This window comes from Zalophus californianus, chromosome 8 (assembly GCF_009762305.2).
Source record: "Zalophus californianus isolate mZalCal1 chromosome 8, mZalCal1.pri.v2, whole genome shotgun sequence".
Taxonomy (NCBI): Eukaryota; Metazoa; Chordata; class Mammalia; order Carnivora; family Otariidae; genus Zalophus; species Zalophus californianus.
Genome location: NC_045602.1, coordinates 112,549,400 through 112,569,080, shown reverse-complemented (window position 1 = coordinate 112,569,080; position 19,681 = coordinate 112,549,400). Strand labels below are relative to the sequence as shown.

At 52.1% G+C, this 19,681-nt stretch overlaps 1 protein-coding gene across 1 annotated transcript; it reads right to left on the bottom strand.

Moving 5' to 3' along the window:
• Nucleotides 1-12,631: 12,631 nt before the first annotated feature.
• Nucleotides 12,632-18,372, bottom strand: SRXN1 (sulfiredoxin 1). Its single transcript, XM_027620771.1, has 2 exons — nt 18,015-18,372; nt 12,632-14,567 (listed from the first exon to the last, which is right to left on the bottom strand). Exons 1-2 carry the CDS (start codon nt 18,228-18,230, stop codon nt 14,364-14,366), a joined length of 420 nt encoding a protein of 139 aa, XP_027476572.1. The 5' UTR covers nt 18,231-18,372; the 3' UTR covers nt 12,632-14,363.
• Nucleotides 18,373-19,681: the final 1,309 nt, after the last annotated feature.

Sequence of the window (19,681 nt, the reverse complement as noted above, 5' to 3'; positions counted from 1 at the left end):
TTTCATTCTGAGAAGTATAGAATGCCCATGATATAATATATACATTTGTCTTTATAATATGTATCCTATCTTCCTTGTTGTTTCCTTCCACAATATGCTTTGAAGATCCATCTGTGTTGAGGCAGGCAGCTGCAGTTCTTTTTCACTAATATAATATTCCATTATATTAATAGACAATACTACCATTTAGTAGGCAGATGTGGTGTGCAAGGGCTTGGCACACGGGGTGAATTTCATCCTCACATTTATGATAGTACCTGGACATCATGTATATCTACTACATGTTATTTATGCCATGACCTCCATCTATACTTGGACTTTTTATTTTGAAACAATTTCAGACTTACAGAAAGGTTGCAAACATAGTACAAAGAATTCCTGCATACCTTCACCTGGATTCCGCAAATGTTCACATTTTACTACCCTTGCTTTATCATTCTATCTCTGCTTACATTTCTAAGAGTAAATTGAAGACAGGATGCCTCTTTATCTCTAAATTATTCCATGTATAGTTTCTAAACACAAGAACGTTCTATAATAAAACCACAGTACAGTGACAAAAAATCAGGACATTAACATTGTTGAAATACTATTGTCTACGTTATAGACTTAGTCAAACGTTGCCTAATATCCTTCATAGCAAACAAACAAAAAACATTTTTTTCTGATCCAGTATCCAATCCAGGATACACGTTGCATTTAGTTTTCATGTCTCTTTAGTTTCCTTTTATCTGGAATAGTTCCTCAGTTGTTTGTTTGTTTGTTTGTTTTGTGTGTGTGTGTGTTTGTTTACTTTTATGAACTTGACATTTTTTCATGTGCATAGAATGGTTGTTCTGTAATCGGTCCCCCTAGTCGGATTTTTCTGTTATTTCCTTATGACTAGATTCAGATCAGGCACTTTGGGCTACAACACCACCGCAGGGACGCTGTGTACTTTGCAGTGTGTCCGATCAGGAGACACATGATGTCGATTTGCCCCCTTGCTAGAGATGTTTGCTCTGATCACTTGGTTAAGGTGCTGTCTGCCAGTTTTCTCCACTATAGAGGCACTATTTTTCTCTTTGTAGTTAATAAATATCTGTGGGGGAGATACAATGAGACTATGCAAATATTCTGCTTCTCTTCATACTTCCTACTCACATACTTCCTAGCAGGATGATATATTTTGCATTAAATGTAATCATTATTTGACCAAGAATACATGAGTATGGACCAATAGTTCAACAATATAAAAAAATGTAAGGCAAGTCTCCCTCCTACTCTCTCCCTAGCCACTCAGGTCCTTTCCCTGTGCTGTCCCTATTCTTGCTGTTTCCTGTGTCCTTCCAGATTGTTCCATGCACAGGCAGGCTGATACACACGTGTATCCTGTATCCTCTTTTAGAGGTATATGCACACGGAAGGTAAGTGAATGTACACATTGCTCTGCATCTTGCTTTATTTCACTTCACATTTTGGAGGCCATTTTCTTTTGCTCATAAAGAGAGATCTCTTGCTGATTTTAGAACCTTATGCCCACCTGAGATGTGATCCCTTCATGTTCACAAATAAGGAAACTGAGGCCCAGAGTGAGGAAGGGCCAGGTCCCCAAAGTTAGAAGGCAAAACAGACTTGGAAGCCAGTCCAGGACCCCTGGATAAGGGAGTTGACAGGTCTCACCACTGGGGAACCAGGACTTCCAGGGGCTTGCCCCAACAAGATGCCAGGCCCAAATTCATGTCACTGTTCCCGGCCTGGCTTCTCCCCACTGCTTCCCCAACCCCCGGGGTCCCCTTCTTAGCTCTTGTTAGGGACTTCCCTCCAGCTCCCTGCTGGGCCAGGCCTTGGGAGCCCCACTGATCCTCTGACAGCCCAAGACAGATCGTTGGGGAGTGTGTATTCAGGTGCAGGCCGAGCACATGGAGGCCAGATGAGAACAGGGTTGGGGGGGTCAGGGGCCCACTTGGGTGGGGGTAGAGGCCTGAGGAAGGGGAAGATAGAGGATCCCACAGACACCTGCCTCCTCTTCCCCTCCCCCACCATTCCCGCCCTCCTTGGAACTTCGCCTCTCCCCGCCTCATGTGGGGTGGGGCTCACCCATGTCCTCGCCTTTCCCTTGGCCCGGGAGGCCTAGGGTGTAGCAGAGAGAAGTTAAGATGTGGAACGCACCCTGCTTGGTTTGATGGCAGCCCAGGCCCTCTTGTGAGAGTCAGGCAGATGGTATCTCTTCTTGAGCCTCAGTTTCCTTGGAGTGATGAGGAGGAACCAGGCTTCAATGGGTCTAGCAGGCAGGGGGCAGGGCCAGTCTCCATGGCCCTCCACTGGCCTCTTAACACTCCTATTGCCTGGTCCCTCTCTGGTTATGGAAGCCCCTACCCGTCTTCCCTGACTCTCCGCATCCCAGAAGGAACATGGCACTTGGGGTCAGGCTTGTTGACCCAATGGGGCTTCTAGAAGGAGACGCCTGGAGCTGTGGCATCCTGCATTGCAAGAGCCCTGTCACAGCCATGGGCTGGTCTCTGCCCCCTGTCCCTCCGATGATGATGGGTGTTCACTCCCTAGCGAGGTGGCCCCAGAGATCTGCCTGTTCCTTCTCCTTTCTCTTTTGCAGAAATCTGCCCCCCTGTGGCTTCTTCAGGGCAGTGTGGTCCCCAGAATGGGGAGTCGGCCTAGATGCCCTGTGACCCCCGAACAGCTTTTAGATGGCATGTGCATCTCAAGTGGGGGGTTCCCAAGCATTGTGTGGTGTGCAAGGGGGTGGGGGGCTATGGGCACATGGGGGCTTGGAGAGAGGGGAGGGAGGGTAGAGGTGTAGGGCCCAGTGAGGGAAGAGGACCTTCAGAGGAGATGTGACAGTGAGAGGAACAAGGTTCAGGGAAATAGACAGGGACTTGGTGAGGGTGACAGTGTCTCAGAGGGAGGCTGGGGGCACAGAGAGGGAGTTGGCCAAGCAGAGGGAGGGCGGGGCTCAGATGGAGGGCTGCAGATTCAGCGAGGGAATGGGACTGGGTGGGGGTGATAAAGGCTCAGATAGCAGAAGGGGGCACAGAGAGAGGGATGAATGCACACAGTCCCCGGTAGCTCAGGGAGGAGGAGGAGGAGGCTGTTTTCGTGCAGGGTCATCCAGAACAGAGCTCCGGGGAGCAGCCCCGGCAGCAGCTCCTTCCCAGCAGGCAGACCCTGAGCTGATGGTCCCTAAGGAGCTGCTGGGTGCAGTTTCCTGGAACTCGCAGCCACGGCCAGCGTGTCAGCACCCTGCGGTGCACTAACCTCCCAGAGGGTGCCATTCGGGGAGCCGAGGTAGATGGCTGCCCTGGCCTCATGCTGGGCTAGGGAAGGTGTCGGTTTGCCTTCCCTGCAAATGAAGAGATTGTTGGAGGGCAACATGGACTGGAGGCAGGGGGCTGGCATCAATTATCCCAACACCAAGGGTGCAGGTTCTGGGGAGGGGACATGGTCTGTAGCCCTCACATATCCTGGGACATGGCAGTGGAGCTCCTTAGAGGGAATGGCTAGCTGCCCGTTGCAGAGACAAGGGAATAGGCCAGAGGGATAGTTTGTTACTCAAGGTCACACAATACAACACAGACTCTTGTTGCGTATGTCTCTGCCAGACCGGGTCCACAGCACGTTACGGAATCCTCATTACTGACCCCACATGACTACTCTTATTAACCCCATTTTACAGATGAGGAGATGGAAGCACAGAGCACTGATACAACTAGGAAGCCCTGCTAGCTGGGATTTGAACCCGGTCATCCTGGCTGATCCTAGTAGGGGCAGTAGGGCTGGGAAGCTCTCAGACCTGGGCTTCCCCAGGCCATGGGGGCTGACAGTGCCTTTCTCCCCCTCATTCCCCTCTCTGCAGGGATGCCGGGTATGTTTGGAGCCCCCGGCAGGGTTGGGAGGTGAGACTTAAGTATAAATAAATAAACAGGGAGCAGATGGTGGTGGGGGGGGTACAGAGAGGGGCAGGGCCAGGGCCTCCCACTTCTCCCTGGGAAAACATTAGTGGGCTGGAGCAAATGGATTCCAGACCCTTCCCCAGGCCTGCTGTCCTGTCTGTTGGTCTGGGACCTGGCACAGCACTTGGAGGAAATGGTAGGCTGGGGTCCTGAGTCCTAGATTCTGTCCATCTATCATTTCCCCCCTCTCTTTTCCTGTGTGGCCTTGAGCAAGTCATTTTACCCCTGTGTCCCCATTTCTGCACCTGTCAAATGAGTGGAAGGAGAATGAGTGGGAGGAGGTGGTCAAATGTGGGGTCAAAGGCCACCTCCCCAAGGAAGTCCTCCTTGATTGCTCCATGCAGATTTTTGTTAGAGCAACAGCCTAGAGTATCAGAAAGAATATGGGTATTTGTGTCTTTCATCTCACAGCAACCCATTCAACAGATCTGCTCAGCATCTACTATGTGCTAGGCACCATACCACCTTCAAGGCTGACATGGTGGCCAGAACATAGCTTTTCTCTGTAGCTACAGCAGCTGGCCCACAGTAGCTACTCAGCGTTTGTTAGATGAATACATGAATGAGTGGGTGGATGAAAGAGGAGACGAGGAGTTGCCGTGTGTCCCAAATGTGGAGGCTGCATCACTGTGGTGAGGGTGGGGGTGGACAGAAGATGATATGGGTGAACCGCAGCAGGGTCTTAAGTAACAGATCTGTGGTGAGAAAGTCATTCTTTCTTCAGCATCTGCCAGGCCTTCCCAGAGGCCAGGGAGCATCTCCAAGGATGCCAAGAACCTCTTTCTAGGGTGCCTGGGTGGCTCAGATGATTAAGCGTCTGCCTTCAGCTCAGGTCATGGTCCCGGGGTCCTGGGATCGAGTCCCACATCGGGCTCCCTGCTAGGTGGGGAGCCTGCTTCTCTCTCTGCCTCTGCCTCTCTCTCTCTCTCTCTTTCTCTGACTCTCATGAATAAATAAAACATTAAAAAAAAAAGAACCTCTTTCTAACACCCGTGGGTCTCTCTGTCTTGCTGTCTCCTTCTTTCTGTAATCTGGAGAAAGCTAGTCTGGGGTCAAGAACTTCTGCAGGCAATGGTACGAGCTAGAATTTGAGAATATTGTTTCGTTTCCATTTTATTCATTTTGGTCAGTTACTTTTTTTTGGTGGGAAGGGATTCTGATTTTTCATTTTTGTTTGGATGTTGCTGGGAGTGGGTGGTGCTTAACGGGTCCTGGAGAAATTCTGAAGTGTTGGACACTTTCTGATAAAGCGATGGTCTGGGGCCAGGGTTGCCATGGGGGCCTGATGGCAAGGGGGCACAAGGGAACTCATAGTGGTGGTGGAAATGTTCTGTGACTGTTTTGAGGTGGTGGCTACATGGGTGTGTGTATGTTTGTCAAGATGCACTGCACTGCATGCTTTAAATGAATGCATTTTGTTGTATGTACATTATACCTCAATAAAGTTAATTTAAGAACACATATGACCTCCCAAGGCTGACTGGAGATATTATGTACAGAAGATATATGTACTTAAGATACTAAGTGCAGATGCTCTGTGGGTGTGGCCAAAGTCATGAAGATTGTTCAACACACAGTAAAGCTGGGGAAACATGGAGTCAATGAATAAATGGATAGATAGGAGACAGAATGAATGAATGAATGAATGAATGAATGAATGAGTAAATGAGCAAGTGAATGATTATCTATCCCATGTTTGGTAATGAGTCCATTCTACACAGTCCCCATATATCAGGCAGTCATGATCAGGGGTTGTCCTATCTCAACCTGCATAGCTCCTGTGATGGGACATTCACTACCTTATGACATTGTCGTTTCTATTGCCTGAACACTAGGACTGTGAGAAAGACCTTTTCTCATATTAAGTTCATTTTCCTGGTGGTCCCCTGCCCTTTGCACTCCACAGACACATCTACTCCCATATCTGGGGACGGGCCAATGCCGCCAGTCTGCCCTACTCTGAGTTCTTTGTCTCAGATGCCGAGCTACTGTGCCCACTAGATTCTGCTTGCACAGGGCTTACATCATAGTAGGGCAGCAGGAAAAAGAACAAGTACACAGGCAAATAAACAAAATAATTACAAGCTGCAAAGGAAAAAACAGGGTGAGAATATTGGGGAGAGTGTGGGAGGAAGAGGAAACAGGGAAAGCCTCTCTAAGGAGTTGACATTTGAGCTGAGTCCTGAAGGATGTGAAGGAGCCAGAAGAACCAGAGGAAAGGCATTCCAGGCTGCAGCAAGAGCATTTGCAAAGGCCCTGAGGTCAGAAAGCCATCGGGAACAAAGGCAGTCATCCTAGCTGGAGTGGCATGATCTGAGCATGGCAGGTCATTCAGGACATTGATGGTGAGGAGTCTGGAATTGTTTTTGTTTATTTATTTATTTATTTATTTATTTATTTTTAAGATTTTATTTATTTGACAGAGAGAGACACAGCGAGAGAGGGAACATAAGCAGGGGGAGTGGGAGAGGGAGAAGCAGGCTTCCCGCCGAGCAGGGAGCCTGACGCCGGGCTCGATCCCAGGACCCTGGGATCATGACCTGAGCTGAAGGCAGACGTTTAATGACTGAGCCACCCAGGCAGCCCTGGAATTGTTTTTAAATTCAATCCTGAAACATTTTTAAGCAAGAGGTGGTGCGATATACTTACATTTTAGTAGACACTTTCACAGAATTAAAATTAATTGAGGGCTTTTCTAGTTCCAGTAGTTCGGTGCTTCCTAAGTGATAATGAAATGCCTTCAAGAGACAGACCATGTGGTGGTCAAATGAATGGCTTCCACAGTGGGACGCGGGTTTGCATCTTGGCTCTGCCTCATCTGTGCTGTGTGACTTAGGCAAGGGATCTCATCTCTCTGAGCCTCAGTTTCTTTATTTGCAAAGTGGGGTAATAAATGTACCTGCATCACGGCGTTGCTGTGAGTGTTAATTGGCTTCATAGTTGGGAAGCATTTAAATAATATCATAAGTGCTTTCTGCTTGTTAAATGGAATGAAAAAAAGGGGAGGATGCAGAAAGCAAGACGATGAATGCTTTCTCCTTCTCTTCCACTTCCGACTCCTGCAAGAAGAGAGCCCTGGGTCGGTGGGGATGGGTCTTTCAGACTCTTGCTACAAAGCGAGAGCAGCCTCAGCTAGATCTGGAGAAGTCGGTAACGGTGCTGTGTTTACCTTGTTTATACTGACAGCCACATTTCTTTATGTCACGTGCTACTGATTTCCATTTAGTCTGGCTGTCTCAAGTTTCCTTAAAAAAAATTTTTTTTTAAGTAGAATAAAAGCAAATAGATTTAATAATTCAAAAACGGTGGTCCCTGAAGGTGGGATGAAGCCCGCCTGTCCCAAGTGGCCCATATTGTGAAGGAGGCTCTTGATGGGTTTTGACAGATGTTTTTCTAGCCTCACCTCCTCACCTCCTCACGTCCTCACTGTGCTCTTGGGGAACCAGAGCACCTACTGTGTGTTCTGTGCTTGGCCAAGTCCACCGGGGCACCAGCAGAAGAGTGGGATTCACCTGGGGACTCTGGCCACACTCTGGTCTGCAGTGAAGGTTCTGGAAACGGCTGGTGGACCCCCAAATTTGGGGGTTACTGAAGTCCTTCTCTCATCCCTCAGATCCAGTTCCATCCACTGGAAAATTCTGGGACTCCATCTTCCTATTACATCTGGATCCTGACCCCTTCTCTGCACCCTGGTCCAGTCCACCAACCAACACCTGGGCCCTGGTGACAGCAGCAGACTCCCCCTCCAGCCCCTTCTCATCTCTGCTTGGCTCAGCTGCCAGAGCCAGCCCAGGTCTCCCCTCTGCTCAAAGCCTCACATGGCTCCCAGATCACTTGGAGGGAAAAACCGAAGCCTTAACCACCTATGACACCCTTCCCAAGCCGATGGTGCCCATCTCTCCTACCTCCTCACCTGTTCCAGCCAGGTCTCCCCCACCACAGTGACCTTCTTGCTCTGTCTTGGACACTCCAAGCAGGTTCCTACCTCAGGGCCTCTGCATGTGCTGTTCCTTCTGCTTGGAACCTGCTTCCCTTTGACGTCTGCGGGGCTTCTTTCCTCTCTATTCAGGTCAATGCCCCCACCTCAGAGAGGCCAGCCACCTTAATAAAGTCAATATTTTCCATCTCATTCTTTCTCCTTCCTCTGCTCTTCTCTCATAGCATGTATCACTACTAGCTACTGCGTTTTACACTTTATACATGTCTCGTGTGTGTTTCTTGCCCATTTCCCTTGAATGGACCTCAAGAGGACAGGGATTTTTATCTGTTTTGTTCTCTGATGACCCCAGTGCCTGGAACAGTGGCTGGTGCATGTGTCCAACACTAATTTGAGGGTGCAAGTTCACGGCGTTGTGTGAAGGGGGTTGGGGGGCAGTGAGCCCCAGCCCTGCCTAGCTCTCTCTGTGGCCCCTTGGTCCCCTCTCCGGGCATGGTTTCTTTCTCTTTCTGCCATCACCCCCTAACCCCTCAAGGGCAGGACAGGACAGTGAAACTTGCCTCTTGGGAAAGGTTTCCGGCTGTAGGCAGACCCTCCTCCTACTGCTCCCTCCCCTACAAGCCTGTGGGCAGATGTACCTCCCATGGAAAATCCTCAAACGACAGAGGGTCTTAGGGGCAGAACATCCTGGATGTCCCCGGTCACCCTGCTCCCAGCCCCTGTGTCCTCATCTGGAAGGAGGTAAGTGATGAGAATAGATGGCCCTTGAGGGTCTATTGTACAGACAAGAAGACTGAGGCTCAGGGCAGTGAGTCTGTCTTCAGGGGCCACGGTTCCCTCCTCTGTAAAAGGAGGATAATACCTCCTCCCTCCTAAGGTCCTTGGAGGATTAAATGAATTAAATAAAGCCTTTAAGCACTTAGTGGTGTCTGGCACACAGTAGGTGCTCAAGAAATGCTTGCCGCTACTGCTGTTGTCCTGAGAGGTGAACATATCCACAGCCAGTAGGTGGCAAAGTCAAGGTTCAAACGCAGGTCTGTGAGAATCAAAGCGACTCCCTGTCACGGCCGCGAAACAATGACAATAATCGTAATTGCAGCAAGGACACCACCACCATTAAGAGCCTTTTCCACCCCATACGGTCGCTCCAGGGGTTAGAGCAGAAGGCTATCAGGTGGTGGCACCTGCCCTGCAGCCAGGGCCACGGGCGGCGAGTCCTCCTGCCCCCCGGCTCCCTCCGCAAGGACAGGTTGGCGGCCAGCACGACCTCCCCCTGGGGGCGCCCTCCAATCCCGCCGCCGTGGCGGGGGCGGCGAGCGGGGCCCCTGGGCGGCCCCGGGGAGCCCCCGGGGCGGGGGGGGGGAAGCGAGCGCGGCCCTCGGGCTCTGGAAGGAGCCGCGCGGCCTGGAAGACATTACACGGCTGTCGGCCGGGGGGCGTCGCTCGGAGTTCCGGAGGGGGTCCCGGCGGCGGACGCGCCGGGCGAGGGGACGGCCCCGCCACAAAGCGCGCTTTGTTCTGCGCGCACCCCCCCGGGAGCTGGAACCAATGGATTGGCGGCAGCTGAGGTCATCCGTCAGGCAGCGCCGGGGGTCAGGCCCGGGGAAGGGGCGGCGAGGGAGGGCCGGGCGGATGGCCGGCGGGGGTCCGTGTGTGCGGGCGGGCGGGCGGTTAACGGCTCTGGGGGCGGCCTCGGCCTCAGTTTACCCATCTGTCCCACAGGGAAGATAATGTCTGCCCAGCCCACCTGTCGGGACTAGCGTGTCAAGTGTGGAAACCATGATTCTGATGATGGTCTTTCTGTGATGAGCTCTCCCTACCTTCCCGCTCCGTGGGAATGCCCAAGTCAGGATCGGACCGCTCGGGCAGAGCCGGCAGGGAAGCAAATGTGGCTGTCAACACGCACGTGTACCGGAGGCAGGGATGAAGGCCTTGCAGCCTCTGCCTGCTTCCCCACTTTGACCCTGGATGCCAGACTGAGCCTGCCTTTGGCCGGAGCTGACAGGTGGAGCTGCCTAGACCCTTAGAGTCCATCCCCCCTTTCCCCCAGGAAGTGTTTTTCTGACTGGAGGCAGATCAGGCCTGAACACTTTTCTTGAACCCCACAAAACTACATCCCATTTATTCATTCATTCACACCCCCATCTGTGTGTGCCTCAGTGTTCCCATCCATACAATCAGATAATTAGGCTTCTAAACATTCGATACAGGGTCCCCTGGGGGATGAGGCCATCAAGTCCAAGGAGCCCCAGAAATGGCCCAACATATTTGTGTGTGTGTGTGTGTGTGTGTGTGTGTGTGTGTGTGTGTGTGTGTTCTGGAGAAAGGGCTTGTGGCTTTCTTTGGATTCTCAACTATGTTCATGACCCAAAAAAAGGTTAAGAAGCGCTGGCTGGAGTGCAGGGAAGGAAAGCGGCCCCTCCAAACTCTGCTGGAGGAAAAGGCACTTGGAACAGCCACCCCGCAGAGCAATCTGCTCGTACCTTAGAAGTCAGAAACTGAGCTATGGATCAGCCAGGCAGTCCCTCTCCCAGGGATACAGTGGAGAGAGAAGGGAGAGTGCCATCAAAGTTGTTCAGAACAGCAAAACGGGAAAGCTCAACTGTCCATTAACAGGAGAATGACTAGGAAATGGTGGTATTCAGACCTTGGAATGCCACATAGTAATTAAAAGAATGAGCTAGACCTCCATGGCACTTATGCATCCAACAAATACTTATTGAACACTTACTATGTTTTGAGCAGTGGGCCTACAGTGATAAGATAGATCAAGTCTTGCCTGGACAATGTTTTCTAGCCAGTGAGACAGAAACAGACACAGAAGATAACTTCAGAGAGTGTGATAAATGCCACAAAGAAAACAAAGCCGAGTAAGGTGACAGAATCTAGGGGAGGGAGACCATTTTAGACAGAATGGTCAGGGGAGGCCCCTTTGAGGAAGTGACCAGAATGAGGGAGACTCTGGGAGAAGAGCAAAGACAATTAATGGGGTGAATGGCAAATAATGGCTAATAATGGGGGGAATGGCACAGTGCTGGGGTGAGGAATGCAATCTGCAAAATAGTGTAAAAAAGAAAAGCATGCTTTACTTATACCTTACACACTACATTACTACAAAGTTAGAACAAGGTCTGGAAGGGTATATGCCAAAGTCATGAAGGTAACTGTCCCAAAAGTGGGGAGGGCACAGGGGCCACCAGGAACTGGGACTTACAGCGGGTCTCAGCTTGCCTCTCTTATTGGAATTTTTAATTATTTAGCATTTTAATATCTTTATGTTTAAAAGGTGAATTATGCACATCTAACTTGTGAAATTAAAAACCATTTTAAATCTTCCGTGGTGACTGGGGGTGGGTTCCAGGGCAGCGAGGGGCCTAAGGGGTCCCTACACACTTTCACTGGACCCAAGTTCCTGGGGGGCAGTGGTTTGTCTGGGGAGGGGACACAGACTGGGGAGCCCAGAAGAGGCATGTGGCTCAGCCTGAAGTATCGGGAAACTTCTTGCAGGAGGTACCACCTTTGCTGAGCTTGAGACCATCTGGCTCAGTACCCCACAGTGTATACCAGAGAGGCCATGATGTGTGTATGACCACAGAGCAGGAGTGGACAGGGTAAAGAGAACCTGAAACTCCCAGCCGGGTCTCCGCGAGCCTGAAGCCCCGGGCTTCTCTGGGCACCTGATTCATCTCCCTTGCAGTCAAGCCCCTCCCTCCACCACACTCTTCCCACAGAACTTGCTCTGCAGGCTAGAGGCCCCGCCCTGCTGTGGCAGGCCAGGAAGCAGCGCCACCTGCTGGCGCAAAGAGAAAAATGCAGCTCTCAGCTTCCACTGAGAGCAACCAGCCAATTTCAAAACCCTGCTCCTCTTCTGTGGCAAGAAATCAAAGAGGGAGTCAAACCACGAGAGACTCTGAACTCTAGAAAACAAACGGGGTTGCTAGAGGGGCGGTGGGTGGGAGGATGGGGTAACTGGGTGATGGGCATTAACGAGGGCACTTTTTGTGATGAGCACTGGGTGTTGTGTGCAACTGATGAATCACTGAACTCTGCATCTGAAACTAACTAACGATGTACTCTATAAATTGAATTTAAATTAAAAAATAATAATAATAAAAGAATGACCAATCCCTCCTACTTCAAATCTATTCCGCACCGCCCTCCCAGTGTCTAGACACAGGGCCCCTAGTGCTGTCTGCTTGGGTCTTACCTGCAAGAAGGAAAAGCTTTCTCAGGAAGGGGCAACTGTTCTGGTATCCTCGACCAGTGGGTCAGGAGGAGGTGATTACTCACATGAACCAGTGGCACCTCATGACAGCAGTTTACAAAACCTGCCCTCAGCTTCCTGACCCTTGGTACAAATCTCAGGGGTAGAGAGTCCATTTGACAGCTTAGAAAAAACCTCCAGGGAGGGGCTCATCCAATGCCCTACGATGAATGGGTGGGTGCACAAGCTAATCCCATAACATGGGCTCCTGGGACTCAGCCCAATGTGGGTGGAGGGGGTGTCACCATATTTGAAAATCATTGCCTAAGTCTGGATCAGTGGTCTCAGCTTGTGGTCCCTGGACAGCAGCAGCAGCAGCAGCACCGGGAACTCGCTAGAAAAGCAAATCTGCAGGCCCCACTCCAGACCTGCTAAGTCAGAGACTCTGGGGCTGGGGCCCAGCAATCCGTGTTGTAGCAAACCTGTTGAGAACCTAAACTGGCAGTCCAAAGCAAGTACACCCTCTCATTTTTATTAAATGAACTTTTATTTGGGAATGATTTTTGACTTACAAGCTGCAAAGAGAGTAAAGAGTTCCCCCAAATTCTGCACCCAGCCTACCCCACCATCACCTTACGTTTTACATGTACATTTGTCAAAACTAAGAGACTGAGACTGGTATATTATTAAAATCCACACCTTATTCAGATCTCCAGTTTTTCCACCAATGTCCTTTTTTTGGTTCTAGGATATTACACTGCATTTAGGACTATATTCATTTTACATTTAAATTGGTCACCTCAGTCATCTTTCCCTGGGACAGAGAATGGGTGGGAAAGCTGTTGTCTTGGTTACTGAGCTGGGAAAACTGAGGCTTGAAAACATCCAGGGACCGAGATCCCTTAGCAGAACAGTGAGAGCAAAACCTGCTTCACTTTGCACCCTTCCTGTCCTTCTCTCCTTCACCCAGGACTCTTGTTTTCAGAAGCCCCTTTGGAATGTCCCATCTGGCCTACCCCCACCCCACCAGTACAGACCATGACAGATGCCCCTAGTAGAGCAGGCCCAGCCCTGGGAGAGATCCATCTGCCTTGCAGCTTCTACTTTCACTCTCATGATACTCTGAAGCCATGTCAGTAAGCCTGAGCGAAACTGCTGGCGAGACTGCAGCATGAACGAGGACAAAGTCACCCAGCCTCCAGCCTGCCAAATGCCAGACAAGTGAGTAGGGCCATCTTAGACCATCCAGCCCTATTCGAGGTAATAGCTGACTGCATGCAGCCTTGGGAGTGATGCTGGGCTAGCCCAGCAGAACTATACCCATGTGTCCAGCCCAAATTGCAAACCTGCAGAACTGTAGGCAAATGAATGACGTGCATTCAGCTGTCAAGTTTGGAGATGGTCTGTTACACGGCAAAGACTAACTGATACACAATTCCTTATTTCTCTCTTGATAATGGGATTTTATTTCAGGAAGCGGTGTGCCGGTTCCACAAGATGGAATATGAAGGGTCTACTGGTTATGACAATTCTGTTCCCTGCCATCTTAGCTTTCTTTGCAGCCAGGGGTGGCAACTGTAGCTGGTTTGGGCCAAGGAGACCTAAGTAGAAATATGCAGGGGGTAGAACAGGAAACAGGCCTCTGAAAAAGGTCTGACTTCATGATAGAAGTCGACAGCTGGCTTGGCCCTTCTTCCTCCCCCACACCTTTCTTCCTTGAACACAGCCACAATTTCTGGAGGTCCAGCAGCTATCTTTGACCATGAAGTAACAAGGCCAAATGGAATCAGAGATGTGAGTCCTATCTTCACTGGGGTGCTGAAGCAATACCACCTCTCTCCAGAATTCACGCTGTGTGGACAGACTTCTCTTTGTTTAAGCCACTGTAACCTAGGCTTTCCTTTACTTGCAGCTGAACGTATTCCACATAATGGGAGATACACAGACAAAAATGTAGGACCTTGTGCTTGGGGATCTGGAGCCAGGAACAGGTCGCTCTCCCAACCCATCTCCTTTTCCATTTCATTCTCTCAAGAATACCTCGAGAGCAAAGACACGTCCCCGTTTCTGCAGCAGTGGGATCTGGGGCTCCCACATTGTTCAGTAATGAGTCCACGGTCTTGCAGCTAGTGGAACAGGTGCTCAGAGTCAGACCGCCCCCTAGGCACAGAGAACGTGCCCCTGAGCCCGATCGCTTCCTGCATGGCCTGGTGCCCTAGAGGCCAGGTTGTGTCTTCCGGGCTCTTGGGAGTGTTGGGAGGCACCAAGGAGGCTGCTATTGTAAGTCTGGTGTTGAAGCACCCAGGTACACCCTGAGGTCTGAGAGGGTGGACCGGACAAGCTTGGCAGGGATGGTCTCTCGCTGCAGCTGCTGGTAGGCCGCATAGCGGTGGCAGCCCCCAAAGGAGTAGAAGTAGTCACCACCCTGGGCCCCTTTGATCCAGAGGACATCAATAGGGGGGACGCTGTCTGGATCCTCCTAGAGAAGAGGACAGTGTCAGTGAGCACGGCGCAAGGCGTGGTGGTTTGCGGTGTGGACTCTGTTAACCGGCGCTGAGCTCCAACAGGGTACTCACTGGCTCATGCTGGCTTATGGGAGACAACTGTTAAATATTCAGAAATTTTGTGAGCTGGTTGTCATCAACTCAGTAGCTTGAAAATCAGCCACACTGATTTACATCAGGGAAACGAGCAGATGCTACAAATCAGGGCTCTTCCCCCCTAGAGACCAGGTTGTTAAACATTTATCAGTTTATTATTATACCGCATACACACTCTCTGTTTGGCCCTGTTCTAGACTCCGGGAATAAAGTACAGCCAGAATGGGCCAGGCATAGCCCCTGCCTTCACGGGACTCCAGTCTGGTGGGGCAGATGGAACGAAAGAGTGAGAGCTGGAATGACCTATGCTGTGAGGACAATAACACAGGCTGACAGGCCCGGGATGGGCATCCGTGCAGGCTCTCTGAGGTCACGAGGGAGCAGAGACGGAACGCAGAGGAGTTGGCTTGGGAAGAGAGACAGGTGGAACAGTTTATAGAGTCAGAGCCTGACTGCCTAGGTTCAAATCTCAGCTCTGCTACGTAACTGCTACGTCATCTTGGACAATTAATCTCTGCGCCTCACCTGCCCCGTCTATCAAATAGGGATGAAGACAAGAGACCCACCTCATAGAGCTGTTGAGTTAAGTGAGTAAGTGTATGTAAAGCACTCCGAACAATGCTTGGCACATGGAAAGTGCTCAGTAATGTATGCTCTGTATTACTGGAGGGAACAGCAAATGCAAAAGACCTGAGGCCAGAACAAGGTCACCATGCTGGAGGCATGGCAAGGAGGCCAGTGTAAACAGAATGGGCTGGAGGTGGAGGAGTATAAGAGGTCAGAAAGGTCAGTAGGAGCCAGACTGTGCAGGTTGGTTTCTAACAGTGGCGGGTGACATGATTGGATGACCCTTCTAGAAAGCTGTCATGAGAGAGCAGGTTTCACCAAAACAAAGGGGTGGACAAAGGGGAAACCAAGGTGAGGCCTTAGCAGGTATCCAGCAGAAGACCCTGGTCTGGATGAAGACGTGGATGGGTCAGGGAGAGGCAGACAGGTTCAGGACATGGGGGCAGCTCGGAGGAGACTGGCAGAAGGGCTGAATGTAAGGAGAAGAGGAAGAAGAGAATCCAGGTTGACTTTGTGTTAGGGGCCTGAGCAGCGAGGTGCAGAGTGGGTAAAGCCCGAGGTGGCGGGAGGGGGTGTGGGGGGGGTGGGGGTGGGGGATGGAGCACAGTGGGGAGACCACATTAGGCGTGAGCTGCCTAGGAGGCCTCCTGCCAACTGGCCCATGGGTTCTCTTTTATTATGCTTATTTGATGGGTTCATTTATCCATTTATTCCAGAAATGACTAGTAAGCAGTAAGGCCCAGCAGTGACAGGCGGGGGTTCTGGAACCCAAAAAATCCTGCATCTGAATTTCAGCTCCTCCACGGAGCTGCTGGGGGACCCAGGGCAAACGGCCTCAGCTCTCTGAGAGCCGTTCCTCATCTGTAAAATGGGTGTGGATGCTCTCTGGGGCTGCAGGTGAAGAGTCACAGAGCTGACGCCTGGGAGGTGTGGAGCACAGCCCATCCGGCGGAGGGGCATGAACGAGGAGCCGGTGCCGGACGGGCCTTGTGCTGGGCGCCGGGGGGCACGATGGTGAGTGGGCGGGGTCATGGCCCCCCAAAACGTCCCCGTTCTAATCCCTGAAGCCTGGGTAGGCCAAGGGGACTTTGCAGATGGAATGAAGTTAAGGATCCTGAGATGGAGAGATTATTCTGGGTTATCCAGATGGGTTGCATGTAATCACTGGCGTCCTTGAAAGTGGAAAAGGCAAAAGAGGAGGTCTGATGTTGCTGGCTTTGGAGATGCGGGGAAAGAAGCCATGAGCCAAAGATTGTGGGTGGTCTCTAGAAGCTGGGAAAGGCAAGGAAAAGGATTCTCCCCAAGAGCCTCCAGAAGGAATGCAGCCCTGCTGACACCTTGATTGTAGCCCGCGGAGACCCATTTTGGACTTCTGAACTACAGAACTAGGAAATAACACATTTGTATTGTTTTAAGCCACTAACTCCTGGCAATTTGTTACAGTTGCCATAGAAAATGAATACATATGGTAAGTAAAGACAGGCTTGGTTCTTGCCCTCCACGAGCATATGGTTCTAGCATGGAAGACAGGTGTCTAAACAGGCCATTAACACCCAGGGGGATCGGAGCTCTGCTGCTGAGCATGCAGGTGTCTGGGGGCCCACAAGAGGCCACTAACCGAGTAGGGGGGCATCAGGGAAGACACGGACACTGGGAGAGTAAGACCAAGAAAGAGTTAGAAACAGTAAGGAAGAGATGGAAGAGTTCCTGGCAGGGGTAAAAGAGCCTGTGCAAAGGCCTGGGGGTGGGAGAGCACATACATGGCTAGATCCTCCACAAACAGCTGGGCACCATGCTAGTTAGTGTTGAGGAAACTGCCAGGATATGACCAAAGTCCCCGCTTTTGTGCAGTTGACCTGAGAAGACAGACAATAGAACACAAACAAATATATAAGCCTGAGGGACAGAAGTGCTTTATGGGAAAATACCTCGGGTTAAGGGGGGTAATCTTGAGAGGCCAGGGCAGTGTTAGCAAGGGCAGAGAGGGGGCAGAGGCCTGAGCCAAGAGAGGGAGCAGGCCCTGTGGCAATCTGGGGAGCTGTAGAGGGGTCTGGTGGGGCCTTGGAGTCTGCCAGGACCACCTTCCAAGGGTCTGATGGGGAAAGGTGACACGATGCTACGCAGGCCCAACCTGACACACATGTTCCTTTCCTCCCATAAAGTTCCTGCCAGGATCACTTCCCCATTCTTCAACACCCTCTCTCAGTGATGGGGCTGATCCCTGTCCTCTCCCAGATCCAGTTCCTGCAAGGGCCTCCCAGCAGACATGACATGTCCAGTCCCACAGCCACTGACTGTAACAGCCAGCAATGACAGCATGGCTTAACTCCAGAGTGTGGTGGCCAAGCTGCTGGGCACTGGAGCCAGTCTGTGCCACTTTCAAAGTGCCTGACCTTGGTCAAGTTACCTTAAAAAAAAAAAAATCCTCCGTGCCTCAGTTTCCCCGTCTGTAAAAGAAGGACAGTAGTAGCATCTACCTCACAGAGTTGGCATGAAGCTCAGGCACTTGAAACAGCTCCTGGGCACTGCAAGTGCTAGCTTTATAAACAGAGTTCGCGATCGTTTTTTTAAAATTATCTCCTCCAATCTCCTGCTTGCTCAAGCGAGGAAACAGAGGCCCAGAGAGGCCCAGCCCCTTGCTCAAGGTCACACAGCAAATGCTGGGCCCCGGCGGAGCGCCTGGAACCAGTCCCGTCTCGAGTCCAGTGTGACCTCCCTCCTGCGGAGCCCTCCCTCCGGCCCGCCTCCCCGGGCCTCACCCGGATCGTGTCCACGAGGCTCTGCACCTTGGCCGGGTCCAGCACGGACGGCAGTGGCCGGATGAGCACGCTCAGCGGCACGTTGTGCACCGCGGCGATGCAGCCCGAGTGGATGCTGCCGCCCTGCGCGCCGCTGCTCGGCCCGGGTCCCCCAGGCGCCCCCCGGCCGACCCCGGCCCCGGCCCTGCCCAGCCCTCCTCCCGCGCGCAGCCCCATCGCTCCGCCGCCGCCGCAGCCGCGCCGCCCGCGAGCTTTAACCCCGGTCGGGCCGTACCACTCTGCGCAGGCGGCGGGGGCGGCCGCCGGGGCGAGCGCGTGTCCCCCCCGCCCGGAAGTGGTCCGGCCCCGCGCTCCCCGCCGGCTGCGCGCCGCGGCCCGCGCGGGACTTGGCCTGTCCGCCGGGGGGCGCCCCGCAGCCTCCCCTCTGCCTCGCCGCGTCCCGGAGTGGAAGCGCCCGGGCAGGCTGACTCAGGGTGAGTCTGCAGGTCGCGGGGCGGGAGGGGCGCGGCTGACGCGGAGGCCCGGGTGACTCAGGCCCGCGGCGGGGGCGGGGGCGGGGGCGGGGGCGGGGACGGGGACGAGGGGGGCGGCCGGACCTGCCTGGCGAGGATGAGTCGGCAAAACCCGCGGTGCTCGGCGGCCCCGGCCGTCGGAGCAGTAGCGGGAATGGCCAAGGAGGCGATACCAATACCGACAAGAGTAAAACTGCGAATCTGGTGCTGTCAGGCGCTGTTGGGAACACTTTGCGTAGGTATTAACTTATTTCAGTCTCCAAACAACCCCGCAAGATAGGTGTGATTATTATTCCCTTTTTACAGATGAGAAGACTGAGGCACAGCGAGCTGTAAGTGATTCGCCCAAGGTCACGGAGCTAGTAAGTGGCTGAGCCAGGCAGGGTTCAAATCCAGGCTGTCTCACTCCAGAGTACATTCTGTACCTCACTGCTGGCTGCCTCTGTTCAGCCAAAGTAACTGTCACAAGGAGCCTTCTGGAATGCTGCTGACAATGTGTGGGCACTGCCCTAAGCATGCGCACTAACTCTCTCATCGCATCCTCACAGCACCACTAAGATGTAGAATTATTGAACTGCTTGTCCAAGGTAGGGCAGCTGAAAATGAAAGTCATCTGAGCCTTATAGCCCAGGACCACTTAGCCACCAACACCTGCTTACAGATGTGGACACTGAGGCTGAGGAGGGGGTGGGGTGGGGTGGGTGGTGGTGGTGGTGATGACTTGGGTCCAGACATGCTGAGTGCCAGCCCCACTCTCTCCCATTCAAAGTCCTCTTTCCTCTGATGCCCAGGTTCAGCACCCAGCATCCTCTGGGGCCAGGGGGAGGTAGGCAGAGGCTCCTGGTTTATTTATTTATTTTTTAAAGATTTTATTTATTTGACAGAGAGAGAGATAGCAAGAGCAGGGACACAAGCAAGGGGAGTGGGAGAGGGAGAAGCAGACTTCTCGCGGAGCAGGGAGCCCCATGTGGGGCTTGATCCCAGGACGCTGGGATCATGACCTGAGCCGAAGGCAGACGCTTAACGACTAAGCCACCCAGGCGCCCCAGAGGCTCCTGGTTTAAATTCCAGGTGTGTATCAGCATCCATGGCAACATTAGGACTTTGGCACAGATTTGCCTGGGTTTGGATACCATTGGGCCACTGCCTAGTTGT